The 21,162-nt window shown below is 50.1% G+C and overlaps 1 protein-coding gene and 1 long non-coding RNA gene across 4 annotated transcripts in view; both read right to left on the reverse strand.

The window, feature by feature from the left end:
* The window catches only part of EMILIN2 (elastin microfibril interfacer 2), a 40,064-nt gene extending 23,761 nt beyond the window's left edge, over nucleotides 1–16,303 (reverse strand). Inside the window, exons 1-2 of one of the 3 annotated variants that reach the window (XM_045574713.1) lie at nucleotides 15,964–16,303; nucleotides 15,408–15,530 (exon numbers count right to left, since the gene is read on the reverse strand). In XM_045574713.1, the coding sequence (XP_045430669.1) occupies nucleotides 15,408–15,530; nucleotides 15,964–16,085 (245 nt within the window). In that variant the 5' untranslated portion in view covers nucleotides 16,086–16,303. The remainder of the gene's footprint in view (nucleotides 1–15,407; nucleotides 15,531–15,963) is intronic. The other 2 variants (XM_036417600.2, XM_036417601.2) reach the window with 2 other exon arrangements.
* On the reverse strand, nucleotides 1,628–12,067 carry LOC118707403. The gene is made up of 3 exons (XR_004984260.2): nucleotides 11,495–12,067; nucleotides 2,412–2,415; nucleotides 1,628–1,638 (listed from the first exon to the last, which is right to left on the reverse strand). It is a non-coding gene; the product is annotated as an uncharacterized LOC118707403 (long non-coding RNA).
* Nucleotides 16,304–21,162: the final 4,859 nt, after the last annotated feature.

The raw sequence follows: 21,162 nt of genomic DNA on the forward strand, positions 1-21,162 counted from the left end.
AGCCAAACACAAAAATCAGAATTTCCACCTTATCTCTTTCCGCGACAGTACACTTTTTTAATCAGGTCTCTGAAATTAACAACATTAAAAAAATGCAAAATATTTTCTTGACTTTCTAGGAAAGTCCTCCTAAGTTTTAAAGGCCAGAAAGCTTGGGCAAATATTGCAATATATTTCTGAAATACAGACTGTATCTAATGAATCTACAAGTCAGGCTGATGGGCCCTGATGGAAATCAAATTACAACAGAGCTTTGTATACTTTAAAAAAAAAACCAAACAGCTCCTACATCAAAGCCATGTGCTCACCACGAAAATGTGCACAGAGGGGACTGTGTCCCAGGACAAAGGAGATGTTTGCTGGAGAAACCACAGTTGTAAGCTGCTGGTTTTTCTGTTTCCTTTTGAATTCATTTCCTTATGGACTGAGATCGTCAAGTCAGATTTCACGACCCGAAATTCTCTTTACTTCTACTGATTGTACCGCAGGATATGTAGAAATTTTCCACCATGTATCACCCGCCTTCACCCTCAGGACAGTCCCGGAGAAAGGCGATTACAGAAAGCCACAGGGGCTCAGCTGCAAGGCTCCGCCCAGCGCAGCTGTACAGAGAGTTAACTTTACTGTCAGCGCAATCAGGGCCTTCGGACAGGCTCGCATTGCTAAGAATGACATCATCTGCAAGTGCAGGGCGCGTCCAGCCCGTGACATACAGCTTATGCATCAGTTCCAATGAGCCCACGGTCTCAGATGTAACTTCCTCGCTTTGGGAGAGACACATTACAAAACTCAAGTCGATGCCGTAAGAGTGGGGAGCAGGGCGGGGCACCCGGCAGGGTCCCAGCTCACCGTGATGGCTTTCTGGGAGGGCGAATGATCCAAGATGAACGAGGCACCCTGTGCTCCCGAAGAATTCTTTCGGGAAGGGCCATCGCTGTTGCAGGCCATTTCCCCCAAATAAATCCTATACGATTCCATTTCTCGAGCTTATATCACGTGCCCTTCTTCCTGGAGTCAGAATCCCAGAAGGCCCTCCTCCTCATCACTCCCCTGTGCTCACACTCCGCGTTCCCACAGTGCGGGCCAGGAGAAGGTCGGAGGGCCTCAGCCTTTCCCATCATGCTCACCACAGTATGATTTCCCGTGGTGTCGGGGTCCAAAGTTTTCCAGTGCCACCCAATAACTTCATTTTGAGTATTTCCTCTTTTTGTCAAGCAGAAAGATTACTTCTCAAATTATCCCGCAAAGTCACAGTAATTTTGAAATCCTTTTTTCCTGTGTGCCTCTGGACTGGGTTTGCAACATCCATCCCTCCCTCTCAAGTATCTCAGCCACTTTCTCTCCTTCCTCAGTTCCATATCCTCCAGCCACTCTCCAACTTGCAGCGACACACCCATTGTTCTTAGTGCTGCTTTTTGGTACTGAAAAGGAATTGGCTATGACATCCCATCGGTATCTATTTCACACCTTTGGGTAAAAACGCTGGGTGCTGGCAGGCTCTTACACAGGCCGCACCTGTAACTGGGAGGAAGTCCCTTAGAAGCTGAGAAAATGCTGAGAAAGTATGAGTTTCTCTGCAGATATAAATAACATTTTCTTCCTTTGGGCCAAGTCATTCTCAGTTTAAAGAGTAATAATCTGGGAAGTGAAAACACAGGACACTTACATTTTTTTTTTGTAATTTATGACCAAATTGGGGGCAGGGGGGACAAAAACACTAAAACATAGGTTCATATTTCTCACATCATCCAAGTTGATCAGAATGACTTCATGTTTTTAAAATCCACGCTCAGCACAGCGATGTGGCAGCTTTTCATCCACCTGCACTCTGCTTGGAGGAGCATTGTTTTTCTTTGAAAGATGCTGCCACAACCCACCCGCCCACTCCAAGGTGTGGGAAAGTGGAAAGTGGGGGCTAGTTAGCAAAATAAAAAGAAGAATTTTGCTGGTTTACCTTTCCATGGGAGTTGGCAATGGAGCAGTAGGTCAAGGAAGAGGAACTTTCCTCTAAGAACACATGGGGTGGCCAATGGATTTTCAAGGCGGATCGCCTGTGGTATCCCTAAAGCCATCTGTGTTGCTCACAATCTTCAGAACAGTCCTCACTGCTCATGCAGACTTGTGGGACTAAAAATTTTTTTTAAGGAACTTGAGGATATGGCATTCCCTACCTTGGCCAACCCCATGTGGTTTTAAGAGAATCACCACATGTGGAGAGCGGCTACCTACAGTGTTTGGATAGGTTCAATCCTGGGACTAATAAGAGGGCATGATCCTCTCATGGCAAAGCCACGTGCAAGCCCCAGCACAATCATAGCCAAAGGCTACAGTTGTAAGCTTGACCTTATGGTCTGAACCTGTGGTCCCACCTGGCTGAGTGATATGGGCTGTGGGAGGTGCAGCAAGGAAACAAAGCTTGAACAGGTGCATGCAATTGAGTAGATTTGAAACCTGCAAGAGTATTGTAAATATCTTGACCATGCCCTTACTTTGTCTTGTGGAATCCTATCTAATAAAAAAGTAATATGCAAATGAACCATCACTCTGTGACAAAGATGGCAGCACACATAGTGGGGAGGTGGGGATAGACACTGGTGGCATCACCCTGGCGATGTGAGCCCAGTGTCCCATGCCCCGGCCATGCGGAGGGAGGGCCTCTGGCCAGATGCCAGGGTGTGGGGCGCTGGCATCGTTGCAGGCTGGGCTGAGGGACCAACTCCCCCCTACCTGCCCCCATGCACAAATTTCGTGCAGTGAGCCTCTAGTCTGGCTATAAAATAAAGACTCTCCATCAGAGAAGCAGCATCCCACCTAGCCCCAGCTTTATTCTCTTGTCTGTCTTTTCTAATCCTTCACTGCCTCTCGTCAGGTTCACCTGTGGCTGTGCTGAGCATGGCACAACCACAGAACCCAGGTATGTAAGGGCTAAGGGCATTGCCCCAGGTTAGAGGGAAGCTTTTGGGCAGGTATTGAAAGAAATTTCTAGATGCAGATGGAGCTGCTCCTGCCCAGGGTACCACATCAGCAAAATGAGCTTTCATGTTCATGTAAATGCTCAACTTGACCAAACACACAGTATCTCCAGCCAACCAAGCCCCAGAAGCCAAGCCAACTCTGGGCTGTATACCTGTTTCTGTTCCTTCATCTTTATTCAACCACAGCCAATCATGCCCTGTTTCAGTGCTGCGTCTTCTAACGTTCTATAAAACTCACTCTTGCTGTGAAAATTAATGAACAGAAACCTCATTTGAAATGGAATCCAGATGCCTGACTGACATGGCTCAGTGGTTGAGTGTTGACTTATGAACCAGGAGGTCATGGATCAATTCCCAGTCAGGCATATGCCCATATTGTGAGCTTGATGCCCAGGCTGTGGGCTTGATCCCCAGTAGGGGGTAGGGGATACAGGAGGCAGCCAATCAATGAGTCTCTCTGATCATTGATGTTTCTATCTTACCCTTACTCTCTGAAATCAATAAAAAATATATTTTTAAAAAATGGAGTCCAGAGCCTAGAAGAAAGGACACTTGCATACATGTCACTCAACACACTATTGATCCCAACAGGAAGAGATGTGCCGTACATCTCAGACAGTGATACTGCTTTTCTGAGTCCTTGCACAGTAACAGCTCAGTCAGTGGGAGACCTGCCATAGCTCAGCCAATGAAAAGTCACTATACTTCCAGCTTTCAATTTCCTCCAATGAACTCTTTGTTTACAAGAGCCCCTCCCAAGAGTGACAAACAAAACTCTTCTTTGTTTCTCTGGACCTGCTGGTGGTGGCCTTTACACCACATGTCCCTATTTGTTGTTCCTGAATTAACCCATTTTGTTGGAGAAATATCTGGCCCTCTATTTGTTTAAGGTCAGGAGTGCCCAAGATCCTTCAGGAAGAGTCTCCATTGCTTGTGAAGCACTGTACTCCTCCTCCCCATTGATGGGCTGTTTTCCCTTGAATAAAGGACGAACTTGTTACTAAATTATATAATTAGAGGAGAGTAAGACAAATATGGAGACACTGTGGCTTTCCTTTGAGCCACCAATATCAACTATGGACCAATCACGCTTTTATGGAGACCATATGGAAAATGACAACTAATTCTATCATCCAGAACAAGAGTTACCATAAAGTCTCAACTCAGTCAAAGGCCAATTAGATCAGAGAAGTCCTGAAAACTTCTCTAATCCTCAGTTTCCTCAAATATAAATTGGGATTTACAAAATTTGTTCCCTTCTACATCCCAGCTAGTGAAAGAATAAAATTAGACAATAGCTGTGAAAGTTGTGAAACTATAAACTTTACATAAACGAAGTTTATAAACAGTGTTTGTGTATATACACACATCATAAGGCAAACATTTGAAGTAAAAAACATGGGTTCCTGTTATAATAATGGACTCAACTGCCTTCACAATAGATGTCAGCTGATCACCAAAGAAGATGAACAGTGAGTTCCTGATTGTCCTGTGGATAAGAGCAACCCTGCCATTATCTCCAAATGATGGTCCTTGAACCAGTAATTTGCTTTCCTTTGCAATGTGTGGTCCTTTTTTTTTTTTTTAAATATATTTTATTGATTTTTTTTACAGAGACGAAAGGAGAAGTAAAGGGAGAGGAATAGAGAGTTAGAAACATCAACGAGAGAGAAACATCGATCAGCTGCCTCCTGCACACCTCCTACTGGGAATGTGCCCGCAACCAAGGTATATGCCCTTGACTGAAATCAAACCTGGGATCCTTCAGTCCACAGCCCAACACTCTATCCACCAAGTCAAACCAGTTAGGGCATTGTGTGGTCCTTTTTATCAACACTCTTGACATATACAGATTGTTCCATGACAGAACGTCAGTTTTCCTCAAAATCCATGCAGTGCTAATCATGCGTTAAGCACAGAGGAGGCCACCCACATCTGGCATGGGCTGCTGCTTCTCATCTTCTCCATGGCCAGGTCTGCTTCTCCAATCACACCCACCTCAGGTCGGCATGGGCTGTGGCCATCTCCCAGCAGGGCCCCTCCTACTGCCCCTCATGTCTACCCTGTTCTCTCATCTCCTTTGCACACATGGCCAGTGAAACGTTTGGAAGTGTACCTCTGATGGTGGCCCAGATCAAAAGCCTGCCATGACTCCCCTTTGCCTAAACCGTAAAGCCCAAACTCCCACCCATAGTTATGAGTTGAACTGTCTCTCCCCTCAAATGGCTATGTTGGAATCCTCCCCCCAGGGCCTCAGAATGTGACCTTCCTTGGAAAGAAGAGTCCTTGCAGAGGAAATGGAGTTACAATGAGATCGTTAGGATGGGCTCTACATCCAGGATGACGTGTCCTTCCATAAATAGGAAACTTGGACGGAGTCGCATACGAAGGGAAGACGTTGTAAAGAGAGCGAGAAGACGGCACCTACACTCCAAGGAAAGAGGCCGGGTCAGACCCTTCCCTCACAGCCACAGAACCAGCTGTGCCCACACCTCGACTTACTCTCCGCCGTGATGTCCCTTCACGTCCCCTCCCCAGGCCCTCTCTCACGCACTCTCTTGGCTTATGCTGGCATGCTCTCACCTCTGACTGCATTCGCTGGAACCATCCTTCAAAGCCCTGCTAAGGTGTCACCCCACAAACAACGTGCCTCCTGGCGGGAAACGATTTCTCCACCTCGGAGCATTCTCCGCTATTTGTGCTTCTCTTCTTGCAATTCTCATGTCTACCTTTTATTTTGTAATGCTTTCCATTTATGTCCTATTTCACCTAAATGACAGGAACTTCTAGAGAGCAAGAGAGAGGTTGGGTCCCTTGCTAGTCCTGTGCCAGACATAGGCCCTGCACAAAAATGTATTTAATGGAAATGAGTAGCCAACAGTCTTCAAAGAACAAGTCCTCTTTAATCCTATTGAGCTTTCTGCCAGTTCATAGTGTCTTGTACTAATTTTGTATTCTTAATCCAACATTTTCAAGGGCTATAAATGTGAAATGTAGGTGGGTTTTTTTCATTTCATTATGGCTTTACCTAGTGTTCTGCATTTGTTATGTATTTATCACTTCATTGGTCTTTAGAAATATCGGAGAAGTAACCTTACTGTCATTATAAATGATTTTCTACATTCTTTTTTCACCAGTCCTCAGTTGAAACACAACTACTCTATAGAAATCGTGGTGTACACATACAAAGGAATATTAGTGAACAGTAAGAAGTGATCAACTATTGATACATAACACACACAAAAATGTACTTTAAAACAATTACGCTTAGTGAAAAAAAAAAAAAAAAGCCAACATAAAAACAGTGCGCACTGTCAGAAATGGCAAACACATCTCCAGTGAGGGAAAGCGCCTCAGCCTGGGGAAGGTGTGTGGAGAGAACCTGGAGGGAGGAGATCATGGAGCACGGGGAGTCTTTGTGGTGATGGAAATGTTCAGTATCTCAATTGTGGTGGTGATTTCATGGACCAAATATTAAATTATCCAACTATAAATATATACACAATATATACAGTATGTCTAAGTTAATCTCAATAAGCCAACTATTTTGCATCGGGGTTATTTTTAAATCTCTTCAGGACTGTGGGAACAAAATGCTAGCTAGTCTTGTCCCAACTACCCAAAATATATCTCTGTTAAGTGGAAACCAATCACAGCATCATTGAGTCTTTTTCAGAGTTTCAAAATGAGAATTAAACTAAAGTGTGGTGGTGTGTGTGTTTTTTAATGTGCTGGATTACTCTTCAGACACACAACTAATTGCTTTGTCTATTGGGAACTGACGCTTATAGTTATTTTTGAACTTTTAAAGGTGTGGATCAATGATTAAAGAAAGACATTGAAAACAGAAATTTTCATAACTACCTTCAAATCGCCATTTTGTGTAAAATAACACAAAGTATCAAAGACATGAATTAGCATTTTGAAAAGCAGACGGTCTACTCATTGGGATTGTTTTGTAGTGACATTTCTGACATGGAGTGTGAGGGGATGCCTGGCTATTTGATTCGTGCAATTAGCCGTTAAAGGTATTTCTGCTTCCCCTCCTGCTCCGTCGGTGAGCAGGGAACCTGTGTTACATCTTTCCAGTTGTTTCTTACAATGATCAACACAATGACTCCCAGATATCTCAAGAGTAGCCAGATGATGCAACACGTTGGGATGGGAAAAGGCACATCATGTATCATGACAACAAACCTGGGCCCAGACCTGGTCCTGTGGTCCTGAAAGGGCTGTGCCAGCCGGAAGCAGCTGACGGCTCTGCAGCGTGGGCCACTGACACACGAATCGGGTCTGAACACTGTCCTGACAACAGGCTAGACTGGAGATTCTGGAACATTCTGCATACTCAGAAGGGCTCCACTCTACCTCCCCGCCCAAGGCCCTCAATTCCACCAGCGTATTGAGAGCATTTTGGCTTGAAGTGGACTGAGCCAGAGAAATGCTTCAATGGTGAAAAGACTGGACTGAGGACTAGAATGTGAAACTCGTCCCTCCCTGACTTCTGTGGCAATCACCGCCTCAGCTTTTGGGCTACACTTTCAAGATCCAAGATCCGAGGGAAAGCCTCAGCAGGGGAACAAGTGGCATTTTCACTTTCAAAAATAGTGTAGGTCCGTAGGCCGTGATCCTTCAACAGCCTCCCCGTTGAGAAGCTGGACGCTTGAAGCCAGAGGGACATTTCTAGTGCCCTGTCCTACAGTTGGTGATGGGGAAGATGAGCAGATTACACCCCTGCACTCGGCAGACAGTGTACAAGCACTAGATACAAGGATGGTGCCCTAACCGGTTTGGCTCAGTGGATAGAGCGTCCACCTGTGGACCCAAGGGTCCTGGGCTACATTCCAGTCACGGGCATGTACCTTGGTTGTGGGCAGGAGGCAGCTGATCAAAGTTTCTCTCTCATCGATGTTTCTAACTCTCTATCCTTCTCCCTTCCTCTCCGTAAAAAAATCAATAAAATATATTTAAAAAAATAAAGATGGGAAAAGTTAGGGAAACACTGAGAAGCCTCAGCGCAGATTGCCTTTCATCGAAATGACCATTTTGAGAGGCCTCCACCTAAACCATCTGTCTTGTAACCAAATTTTGTTTTAACCAAACACACAGTAAAATACAGTCCTGAAAGGCCGACCAGATAAAGAATAACGTCTAGGCGTCTTCCCTAGTCATCTGATATTTTCTTAGGAGGAAAAAAAATAAGGACAGCTGGGCCCTGACACACCCAGGAAAGTTTGCTTCGACAGCGTTTTCCACCCGGGAATTGGGTTAGTTTGAGCCCTGCCCACTTTTTCAACACCCATCACCACTTTAAAACAGGAAGGCAAGGAGAACATTTCCTGGGGAGTCTTTCTGTGATCCGTTATTTTCCTCCACTGTGCACCACCACGACAGAAGCTACTGTGCTCCTGTCCTCACCCTTCCAGGAAATCCATCTCCGCGAGAAGTCACACTTTGACCAAGCGGTCTGTTGCTATTCTATATATATATATAAATAAATTATTGATTTTTCACAGAGAGGAAGGGAGAGGGAGAGAGAGTCAGAAACATCGATGAGAGAAAAACATCGATCAGCAGCCTCCTGCACACCCCCTACTGGGGATCTGCCCGCAACCAAGGTACGTGCCCTTGACGGGAATCGAACCCAGGACCCATCCAGTCCACAGGCCGACGCCCTATCCACTGAGCCAAACCAGTTAGGGCCCATTGCTATTTTTAAGTGCAGAAACTGCTTCATTAAGGACGGTAGCCGTTCATTCTCGGTAGCAAAAATGTCTTGTACCCAATAATAAACCGAAACAGCTGGGTGACAGCCTGGGAGTAATCTGAACCCTGGCACAGTTTGTCAGCTGTGGCTTTTAAAAGCCAGCATGTAGGACACTGACCGCCCTGCAGAGCCTACCACACTCTCACCCTCAGCAACGTCAGTAAGAGCCACCCTCACGATACAAACACAAGGCAGAGGATGTGTCCTGAAGGTAAAGCATGAAAGCAGCGTGTCAATGGCTGGGGGTGGGCAGAGCCCGCCACCCCGGGGGCACCAGGAACATGCAGCTCCCCCCCCCCTCCCACACACACACACACGGGCCTCCCCGGGGTGCCCCTGCCCCCCAGCCAGCCACGCCCATGCGGCTGGACCGCCTGCTATTCCCGGGAGGAGAAACGCTTCCACAGCAATCTCTGCGAGTTTAACTTTAAGAGTCAATGTCAGCCTTAACGGTTTGGCTCAGTGGATAGAGCGTTGGCCTACGGACTCAAGGGTCCCAAGTTCAATTCTGGTCCAGGGCATGTACCTTGGTTACAGGCACACCGAATGGGTTTCATTCTTTAGCCCTCCCATCTTTCCCCGCCGTGTCAGGAAACATTTGCTTCAAAGGCAAAGCCTGAGAGATAAGGCCCCTGAGCGGCACCAGGACCGGCACAGTCATTGTCCTGCTGAGTGCAGCTCACCTGAGCGAAGCAGGCGCTTCTGCACAGTTCTGTCCGCTATGGCGCCTCCCGGAAGGCAGAGGTGAGGGCACCGAGCTGCAGAGCCGGGGAGGGGCTCGGCTGAGGGCTCACAGCGGGTGGAGGGAGAGCTCAGCCGGAAGGTAAGACTTTCACCCCCTCTTTGGAACATGTTGGCCAAGCCAGCCTTGGGGGACACCCCCCCCCTCACTCCCACCCTCCTGCTCACCTCGGAGCTGTAATTCCTTTACCGAGTGCCAGCGTGGGGACCAGATCAGGGGAGGAGGACCAATGCATGGGGGGCCACAGCGGGGCTTGCCAAGAAGCAAAGTTTTCCTTAAGGCCACGGCCTCTACTGGAATCCCATCCGTTTTCCCCAAGATAAGGTGGGAAACGTGGCCCAAAGCATCAAAGCGCTGTTTCCAAGACCTCTGCCTGCCCCATCCACTCCCCTGCCGGAGCTGGCGATGAGACAGGAAACGCGCACGGAAGCTGCCGAAGGCGCCGAAGGCTCCAGTCTTATCTGCCGGGAACCAGGGAGGGGCAGAGGTCACGGAAGCTTGAAAGGAAGGTCTGAGGGGTCTAGGGAAGCTCACAAGACACAACCCCAGAGGGCAGACAAGGATGGGAAAGGCGAGGGAACCACACCAGGGCAGCGCCAGGCTCTGGGTCTGGCTGCCCCGTGCCCGTGCTAGCAGGGGCTCTCCCACGCTCCCTCCGCCTCCTGCATTCACCCCAGCTTCCCCGGTCCCCACGCTGTGCAACAGCCGAAGGAAAAAATCCCCGAAGCCATACACACAAGAGGCTCGTCTGGAATTGTTCCTGGAGATGCAGAAAACGTAGAATTATTGTCTCTAGAAAACATAAGCCCTAGTCTTAAGTGTTCTTAGTTTAGTTTTTTGGTGTGTGTGTGTTTTTTAAGGCTTTTCCTGGCTGGGATTACTCCTTAAAAGGCAACTTTCCTTCCAGCTGAATGACCATCTGCTCCCGCTGGAACCGGAGGATCACACACGTTCTGGAAACTCAGCGTTTAGAAGGCACACCTGCTGCTCATGCGCAAACCCCGAGCCTGTGTTATCACAGCGGCACAGGTCCCTTCGCTGGCCGCATCCGGATCCCTCCCCCGACGGGCGAGATTTTTTTAAAGAGCGAATAGGAAGCATTTCACCAAGATGCCACACTCCCAAGGAGGGGGTGAGGGCAGGGCTGGGGAGAGGCTGATAAGCCCTAGGCAGTTTGTGGTGTCAGAGAACCGGAAGCTGCAGCCGGACCAGCAGCGCCTGGGCCCTGAGCTGGAAGAGGAGCCGGTGCCAGGGAATAAGCCTGCCTCACATCTGGGATCCTCAGGCCCAAGGGCAAGGCTCCAGCAGGCAGCTGCTCCAGACACAGGACGCCCCCTTGTCTCCAGGCTAACATCAGTCGGCTGGACCACCGCTAGCTGAGTGGGAGGTTATGCAACTATCCCAATTACTGCCATGAGGCATGCATGCTGCATGAAAGGAAGCAATGCCCAGTCCAAGGAGAAGAAGATAGTGCTGTTGCTATGGCTGGTACTCCCCAACACCCCCCCACACACACACACACAGGGGCTCTGAGAAGCCTCCAGCTCTTCCCTCCTCCCCTCCCATCGTCACAGCGCTGGGGTCGGCCTGTGTCACACACACACACATCCTCAGGGTGCTCACCCCAGGGTGTGGGTTTAGACAGCAAGGGGCTTCCGGGGTGTGCAGTGGGAAGAGCCTAGGCAAGGGCTTGAAAATAACAGGCCTAGGCCTGAATCCAGGCTCTGCTACTTCCTAACTACTACATGCCCTCCTGCAGAACGGGGTGCCCGCCCATTACAGGGATTGCTGTAGAGACTGAAGGCAACGAAAACAAAGGGGCTCATCCTGTTACAGCGATGCGGGCCTGGGAAGCTGCACTAAGCCTCCCAGACAGTTCTCCGTCCCTGTTGTGGGGGAAACGGCCTTGCAGGACGAGGGCGTCAGAGTTCTTTGTAGTGGAGTCCTGTGCACTCTACACTACAACAAGCAAATGCATTCTCCATCCCAGGGGCAGAGGCCAGGCATCACGTGTGGGAAACCGCCTATTGTCTTCACCGCCAGAGAGGTGTGGACAAGGAGCCCGGAAGGCTGGTGACCTTTGAGCCCCTGCAAAGGTCAGAGCTGTGCACCCACTGAGACAATGGTAGCTGAAGCAACTTCCCCACCCGACAGTCATGTAATTCCTTACCGATAAGATGCTCTGTCACTGGAAATTGCCTGCCTACGGGCTACAGGTGTATCCCAAACTGAATAAAAGAATGCCAAGGCATGAGCCCAACGGCAGTCCTTCCTCTAGAGTTGGGCTCTCACCTGGTCCCCCCATATTTCCAAATTATCATTTCTTGTCTTGTCTCTCTCATTTGCGTGCAGCCCCTCTTCCAGAGCCTGAACCCTGAGCCATGCCAGATGTGGGCCATTCATAATCATGTGACCACAGGCGAGTCAGGAACATCTCCCGTTTCCTCACTGGTAAAATGGAGACAATGGTGTTCATCTGGAAGGGTTGTCATAAGAGTTAATGTAGAGAAAGCAAAGTCCTAACACAGAGCCTGCCACTCGGAAGGTCTTTACAGCTTCAGAAAAGGTACTGCTCAAAATGCCCACATCCTATATAATAAAAGCCTAATATGCTAAGTATCTGGCTGACTGGTCAGCCATTCAACCAATCAAAGTGTAATATGCTAATGATATGCTAAGGCTGCTCAACCACTCGCTATGATGTGCACTGACTACCAGGTGGCAGATGCTCCGACTGGTAGGTTAGCTTGCTGCTGGGGTCCGGACAATTAGGACTGAGCAAGATGGGCCAGACATGCCCTGGAGTCCTCCCTCAGTCCCTCCCTGGCCTGCCAATCTCCTACATCTCTTCCCTAGGCCCAACCGTGCACCAGTGGGGTCTCTCGGCCTGGCCTGCACCCTCTTGCAATCCGGGATCCCCTCAGGGGATGTCAGAGAGCTGGTTTCAGCCTGATCCCGCAGGCCAGGCCGAGAGACCAATGGTGCACAAATGTATGTACTGAGCCTCTAGTATCATATAGAAACCCTCTCTGCTCCTAGTTTCACATATCCCACACTCAATTTGCAATCTCAAATCTAAGGCTCTTCATACGTGCCAACGGAGCATTGTCTAAACTCTCTGGAAATGCCCATGGAGGCTTAGTGCCCAAAGACAGACCAGGCACAGGCGCTCTCCCCTTCCCCCATCACACCCCTCTCTCCTCGCCTGTCCCACCTCCGTTTGGAGCATATTCAGTCTCTCCCTCTGGCTTCCTCACTTCTCTCCTAAGCTGCAGAGTTCCATCTCTTTAATTTTCATCTGCTTGGCTGCTATCAACTCCCTTTCTCCACCGAAGCCTTTGAAACATCTGATTCTTGGGTAACTGGGCCTCCTCGTGTCCTCCCTTCATTGCACAGGAGGCACAACCCTGCACCCCTGAAACTGCCTCTTTCTGCGTAAGCCAGTCTCCCTGCTAGCAGCACCTCAGGCCTCTCATCCTGAGGTCTCTATGATGTAGTTTCCTCCTCCAAAAGCTTGGCTTTGTCCCCCCACCCCTCCCCCCCGGCCCGGCCCCTCTTCCTCCTTTCCCCAGGCTGCCCCTGACAGCCCAGGCCCGCCCCAACTGGACGCACGCCTCGCTGGCTCACACCTGCCACTCCCAGCCGCTCAACCGTTACCAGATGCTCAACTGTGCTTCTAGCTCCAGATCTCGGCCAGCCTCCAGCCCTATCCAGGCGGACCTTGGAGGGAGTGGGCTCGTGTCCACGCCACCGCACACAGCGAGCCCTGCAATCAGCGAGATGCAATCTTCCTGCGGGAGGAAGGCCTTGCCCCTCGTTTGTGAAAAACCCAACAGCTGTGAAGGGCGAATGAACAAGCACCGGTGCTGCCCACCCCCCTGGAAGGTGGTCCGTGACAGCCTCACTGCCACCGGCCTCAGGGCTCAGGCCCCCGCCAGGCAGACCTCACCTAACAGCCTGGGGGCTGGGAGAGGTTCCTCACCAGCAAACCTAGAAAACGTTATGCCACTCTTTCTCCTTTAAGTATTAAAAAAATGTCTCTTCTTTTGTCTTCATTCATCTGCTAACTCTCAACATTTAGAAAACATTTTGTAGCTGAAAAACAAGGTAAATCAGGCCTTGCCTGTCTCTAAAGAAACAGAAAGAAAAAGAACAGGACTGAGCTAGCTGCTTAAGTTAATTTCAAGGTTTTCAGCTTGATTAATCTGTTTTTATTTTTATTTTTTTAATTTCACTTTTAATGCAGTCACTAAAGCACATTTGAATTGTTTACACGGTTATTATTGAAGAAAAATCCTGAGGTCATTGATTTTGGTCCTGTTTCATAAAATAGCCACTTCTATGCTTCCCATTGGGTATCCTTCCCCCCCCCCCCCAACCCCCGCCTCTCTCTCACCTGCTGATCTGGAGGTGACTCACCCCTCACTGAAGATAATTTACTTTACTGATTTTGATGAAATTCAACAATTAAATCACCACTCGATTTCTCAAGCACTAAAATAATCTCAGAAACTTAAAAAAAATCATTTAAATGAAAAGTATTACCTCCCCAAGTGGAAAGTGTATTTGAGTTGTTACAAGTAAATATTAAAGTTATAACGAGCCACAAAATTATATTCTTGTGTAAGACAAATGAAATATTCCTGATTAACAAATCTAGTTTTATAGAAATCAATTCAAATTGTATGGAATAGGTACAGGTCTCTACCACGACATAAAAGTTTTACTTGGTTCTGAATTCACCAACTGCTAACCAGAGGTGGTGAGTTTGTATCTTACCGACTCCAGACGCAGACAGAGCGACTGCACTGCACCCCTGACATTCCGCCCAGCTCAACGCCCGCCCGGGCAGCGATTCCCCTTCAGCCTGTTTCTCTGTCACCAAAGCTGGGACCTCTCCTAGGTGGTTGGCCACCCAGAGGAATGATCCCTTTTCTGTCTGCAGTTCCCACAGCAGCCATGGGGGTGACTTAGGGACCACTGCACCTCACCTGCCTGAAGGTTCATGACTTCGGAAGGTTTGACAAATCCGCCTCCTGGCTATTATTCTTTGCTGCAGTGACAACTGTGCTCTAAGACAACAACGCATTCTTAGGGGAAAACAGTTAATTTCAGCCATTAGATGTGCTCCCCAGCAGCCCTGTGTTCACATGGGCGCACCCTCGGACAGCGGCTTACGCAAGAACACAAGGCGTGCCCCAGCACTGAGTGAGTGTGCTGTCTTTAACGGAACCCTCTCTATTGCATTGCTTCCTCGTGTGTGTGTGTGTGTGTGTGTGTGTGTGTGTGTGTGTGTGTTTAAGCTGGTGAAATCTTTCTAAGCAAAAAGATGATTAATTCTTCCCCTTGCCTTTAAAACCATGTTCTCATGACAACCTCTTAGCCAATCCCCTAATCTAACTTGGATAAAAACAACAACAACGATAACACACTTTTAAAGCAAGTTATTCCCGGGACTTGAGAGTTTCACAGCCCTGGACGAGGTCAGTTTTTAGGGACATCTGAACAAAACTCATCTGTTTCAGGGCACTCCGCTAGTGGATGCATAGATGGAAGCACTTCCAGCAGTACGCACTGTGAAATTTCTGTATGGCCCACAACTCACAATATGGATCTAATTAGGCCCAGCTGCCTTACGTTAGTAATAAAATTGGAGAGAGAGGAGAGGAGAGGAGAGAATAAAGGGTGAGAGTAGGGGCTTTGTTCATCCCCCCGCTGTGCCCGGTGATCACCAGCAGGTCGTGAACATCCTCAAGGCTCACTCAGGCAACACACGCCTCTTCACCACCCTGCAGCCCCGGCCCCGATCGCGCTGAAACTTTCCAGCCGCGGAGCTCGCCCCGGCCCTGGGAGAGACTCACGCACCGACCGGCCCTCCCCCCCTCGGACCCCACCCCGCCGCCCGCCCGGCCCCGGGACTCACACGAGCGCGGACGGGCAGGGCGCCTGGCTCCAGGGGCAGTTGTACTGAGCCTGGATGAAGCTCTCGCTGCCCTCCTGCACGGAGCAGGTCACGTTCCTGTTCACGATGTAGGCGCACCAGTTCCTGGGGCGGAGAGAGGGGAGGGCGGCTGTCAGCCCGGGGCCGGGGAGACGGACGGGCGGGCGGGCGGGCGGGCGGCAGATGGGGCCGGAGAGGGAGGTCGTGCCCCCCGCGGAGGCGGGAGCCCCGCCGAGCCGGCACTTTCCCCCGAGAGAGACGGGAGGGAAGCCCCGGGCCCTAGGATCCCCAGGGGGGCCCGGGAGGAGGGTTCGGGTCCCTCTGCTCGGCGGGAGCGGCCCGGGGGGGCTGCGCTCCTCCAGGCGCCGGCGAGGCCCCGGGACCCGGCGCGGACCACGGGGCCGGCAGGAGGCGCCCCCCGAGGGGACCCCAGTGCGGCGCATCTTTTCCGCAGGACGGTGTCGGGGTGAAGGCGGGGGCCCTGGGCGCTAGAAGTGGCCTCGCCGTCCTGGGGGCGCAGAGGGGGCCCCACACTTACTTGTTCCTGGCGCCGGGCCGCGCGGGGGGCCGGGGCTGCGGGCCGGCGTGGCACAGCCCCGCGCCGCCCAGGGCCAGCAGGGCCAGCGCCCAGCGCCAGGGCGCGCGGGGCCGGGGCCACATGGCGCGGGCGGCGGGGCCGGAGCGGGGCGCGGAGTGAGCGCGCTGCGGGGCGCGGCCGGGAGGGAAGCTGGAGGCTCGGGCCCTTGGCCGGCGCCCCCTCCGGCTCCGCGCACCACTTCTCCTTTCCCAGCCGCGGGCCGCGGTCCCTCAATGACGCACCGGTCCCCCCGGGTGCCGCCCTCCGTATTTCACTTCCCGCTCCGGAACGTGACTCTGCCTGCGCCACGACTCCCTGTCTCCAGCCCGCCGGCCTCGCGGCAGGGGGCTCGGGGTGAAAGGGCCAAAGGGCCGGGAGCAGGGTCTGCATTGCAGCATTTCCCATTACTCATATTCCTTTGGTCTCTGCCCAGGAGCCGCGCCCCCGCCTCCCACCTCCCCGCGGGCGCGCCCCGGGCCCCGGGGAGGCGGCCCCGCCGGCGCGGCGCAGCCCGCACGTCGAGGGGGAGCCCGGGTGCCGGCCTCCCGGGGAGAGCGGGGACGCCGTTATCAGCGCTTTATCGCAGGCGACTCGGATTTCCCCTGCTGGCCGGACGCGGCCGTCCCCCCACGTGTGGGTTTAGGAGCGCTTGGGGGCAGATGAGCGCGGATCCTCCTCTGTTTCTTCACCCAACGCGGCCCCATCATCCACCTAACGGTTTCCAAGCGGCCGCGCGGCGCCGCGGGGGACCGTCCGCCTCCCCGAGCTTCTCAGGCGCCTCGCACTGACCTTCCCTGGCCACCCGGGCTCCGCTGCCGCCGTCCTCCTCTGAACTTCGTTCTTCTGTCGACATGAAAGCCATTCACTCCACCACAGTCGATCTGCTTCTTCTTCTTTTTAATAATAAATCTTTATTGTTCAGATTATTACAGGTGTTCCTCTCTGCCCCCCCCCCAGCTCCCCTCCACCCGATTCCCAACCCCCTCCCCCCATGCCCTTGCCCCCGCCACTGTCTTCATCCACAGGTGTAAGATTTTTGTCCAATCTCTTCCCGCACCCCTCACCATGGCTTGTCACTTGCCTGCATGCATTCTTCCTATTCGGGAGCCACCCTCATCTTTACCAGTTTCTTTGGGGGATGAAGCAAACCCACTGAATAATGTGACATAAAATCCAGACCCGAGGGTGGTGTTCTTACATTGGAGTGTACCCGCTGCATCGAACGAACACTAGAGTGAGGTTATTGGCCTGGGGTAACTGTAATAACCACGATCTGTCATGACGCTGATGGCTGCAAGTTATGGGGACAACCATAAGGCTTTGCGGTGGTCCCTACGTCACGACATGAGGCCCTTGGCCCGTTTCATTTCTAATATGTTTTGAAGGGGGAAGCTGGCCTTTTGATTTGCAAATGAGAGAACGTTCCCTCGGTAGAAACTGTGTAAGATCCAAACAGAAATGACACCATGTAAGGACATGGTCTGCCTATGAACTCTCTAAGTGGCAGATCCTGCCAATAAGGGATTGAAGTCATCCCAGCCTTCAAAAGAGCCACCCCAAGGGGAAAAGAACGGAAAGGGACAAGAAGCCGCCTTGCATAACCGATCTCTGTCTTTCTGTGAGGCTGCACTGTCGTCCCCATCCTAACACGATGTCTGGTCACAGAGTGTCCTAGGGAGGAAATGAAGGAGAGGGACAGCAGAGGGGGAATGGAGGAAACACGCAGGTGTGTGTATATCTAAAATGAACGGCTAACAATCCCAGCTTCAATACAGATAATTCTCAAACTCGAGTGAAGTTGAACTGATCAAGTCAAATCTATTTTTTCCCCATTGAATCCAAGTTAGAGTAGGAAGTGATATTCTAGCTCCAGAATTTGAGGACCAACTTCTCATGGAGAGGACCACAAACTCCATTTAATCATCTATAAATCAGCAAATAAATTTTATTCTGCACATCTGCTCCCTGCTGGGCATTGTGCACAGACACCTGAGGATTGTCCCACCTGACGTGGCTCTGTGCTGACCGCGCCTCTGTGCGCTCCTGGGCACTGAAGGGTGTGGCGTTTCCGATGTGCAGTCATTACATGAGCTCACGGCTGTTACAGACAAGCCCTCGTGTCCCGGTGTGGGGCTGCTCTGGGAAATGGAAGAAGACTCTTGGCTCTCAGGCCAAGACCCCAAGAGATTCTTCCCTTCTTCTCCCCTCACCAGAGGAAGGGACAGTGCACATGGAGGAACCAGAGAGCACACACACCCCAGCTTCCTGAGGATGGAGAGCTGACGCGCCTTAGGAAACAGGCTGATGTGGACAGGTCATCTGGTCCCAGCCACAAGCAACAATGTGGACATAAATGGCAGAACGCTGGAAGTGTGGATTGCTCATAAGCTGCCCACAAGCCTTTGAAAAGGAAGTTTCCTATAACAATCTAAAGGAACTTCTGCTTTTAAATAAAAAGTGCCCCATAGTGACTTAAACTCTTAATTGTGTGACCAACTTACCTAAAGCAAAAACGCGAAGTAGAACTGCTCCATAACCCATTCCCTCACTGTTGGTCATGATGAAAGATGCTCCTCGGGCTGAACTTGGGGGTACCCTGTGTCCCCGAAAATAAGACAGTGTCTTATATTAATTTTTTCTCCCAAAGTTGCGCTAGGTCTTATTTTCAGGGGATGTCTTATCTTTCCATGCGCTAGGTCTTATTTTCGGAGGATGTCTTATTTTCGGGGAAACACGGTACTTCTGGAGGAGCAGTGAGCCTGCTGGGCCCTATCCCCTGGGCCCTATCCCCGGCTAACACCACTGCAAGTCATGATCCTCACTGAGACAGCAGATGGGATGTTTCCCCCATCACCACGCTCAGTCATCTGGGCACAAGACATTGGCTCAAGATGAACAGATTTTGCATCTCGGATGTGCTCAAGCCTTTAAGACTTGCCTGGGTGTCCCACCCTTCTCTCTCCTCATCTTTGCTTTGACATAGGAAATGCCCAAACCTGTGGGGAATTTTTATGAGTTTGACTCCAACTGCTGACAGCTGCTAGGAATCAAAATCTCAACGAGTTGAGAAAACGCTCTGGAGGAGGGCAGGCTTGCAGTCCATTTTATGCATTGCGATCAGAGGAGGAGGCGTAGGGAGGGTGACATGAAAGCCAGTGCCGGCAGATGAAGGCCGATGGAGAAAGCAGAGCGGGGAACCCTGGGCCTGGAGAAGTAAAATGGAGAGACACAGAAGACACACACTTCTTTCACATCGGTGGGTACAGGGTGGCTGACTGACATTCACAGCACACGGACATGGCTGTGCAGGGAAGCAATGCGGGGCTCTGTGGTCTGCTCCTGGGTGTGGTGGGTGATTTCTAGCCCCGTTTCTTCCTCCCGCTCCCCGTGAGAAAGCACGCAGCTCAGCTCACTGCTCAGGAGCATTAATACCACAAAAATAAATGCAGATCACTGGGCAATTCAACCATGAATATCTTCTTCCTTAAAAAGATGAAATTAGTTACTAATTCATATCCCTTAATTTTTCCCAGATGTTTCTTCATTCTAAGGCTGCTCCCTATAACTATAAGCCAAATATTACATTTGAGAATTTTTTTGTTGTCACACTTATATGATTCTGAACACTTTTTTTTTTCTTTATAAGGAATAACTGACAAAAATAGACTCTAAGAATGTTTCTTACCAAGAGAGCTATAATAGCTTAGGCAATAATTCTTCATCATGGCAAGCCCCTTCAAACTATGTTGTAGTTCATCATTTATTTTTGGAATGAGAGTTGATTGTTCTGGAATCAACAAACTGTTTTATACAGGTAGAATGAGTTTGATGATTTTGAGTTAATCAGCTTTAGCACAATCTTGGCCCATGCTCATGAGAATAATATTCATGAGCAAATTAACTCTCCCCAGTAGTTCAGGTTGTGCGGTTCCAAACAGCAGTCTCAGTATTTGAATCCAGCCAATCCCCATTATTTAGCATAGTGCATTCTATAAAGTTGCTGCAAACACTGAATTAGTGAATGCTATACATTGCTTCTAGGGGAAATACAGGGCAGTTCCTATAAACCTCTGGTCACAATAGTTTTGTTAACCAATCAATACATAATCCTGTTTTGTATGTGTTTCTTACTATATGTTGTTGGTTCATTAACATTGAACTCATGGCTAACACCACTGCAAGTCATACTTAACTAGCAAACGTATGTTCTCCATAAGGCACATCACAGCCTTCTTGTGCTTAGAAACTCCAGACAGCACTTCAGCACTGTGACGGAGGCCATTTTAAACAGCGAAATGACTCACAAAAAGCACGAATGCGAGAAGAATGCCTGTTGACAGCACGGGAGCTAAAAAGGAGGGCAGAGCCTCGCCTTGCTGGACGTCAGCTGGGAACGTGTACAGCGGGCAAATCAGGTTTCTCCCAGGGCCACTGAGGAGAATGAGCGTGCCGCAGTACGTGCTGCTTTTGGAGTTACAAGTAAACTTAGCGAGCCTATGAATAATGAGAATCAACTGCATTTCAACTGTATTTCCCACTGGAAACAACGGGAAAATGGTATATTTGGGAAGATAAGAAGTTCTTTTAAAAAAAAAACACATATATTTTACTGATTTTTTACAAAGAGGAAGGGATAGGGATAGAGACAGAAAATCAACTAGAGAGAAACATCGATCAGCTGCCTCTTGCACACCCCCTACTGGGGATGTGCCCACAACCAAGGTACATGCCCCAACCGGAATTGAACCCGGGACCCTTCAGTCCGTAGGCTGGTGCTCTATCCACTGAGCCAAACCGGTTTCAGCAATAAGAAGTTCTTGAGGTTTTGTGGCCACCCAAAGATTTGTTTTGTTGGGAGCATATTGAGGAAGTTTTGCCTATTGAACACTATACCAGGCGATATGGAAGCCAGAGAAAAACAGATTTAGCTTTTTATTATCTTAATTGACTGGGAAGCAAGGCACACGTGTTTGGAATGACTTCAGAACATGCACAAAGTTACATTTAGTAAGTAGAATAGATAGCATTGTCCATGGAGCAGACTGACAGCTGTGGAGGGTAGGGGAGAGGGGAGACTGGAGGAAAGAAGGCGAAGGGATTATCCAAAACTTATATGCAAAACCCAAAGACACAGACAACAGTGGTCAGAGGGAAGGGAGG

Source organism: Pipistrellus kuhlii, unplaced genomic scaffold (assembly GCF_014108245.1).
Source record: "Pipistrellus kuhlii isolate mPipKuh1 unplaced genomic scaffold, mPipKuh1.p scaffold_m20_p_6, whole genome shotgun sequence".
NCBI lineage: Eukaryota > Metazoa > Chordata > Mammalia > Chiroptera > Vespertilionidae > Pipistrellus > Pipistrellus kuhlii.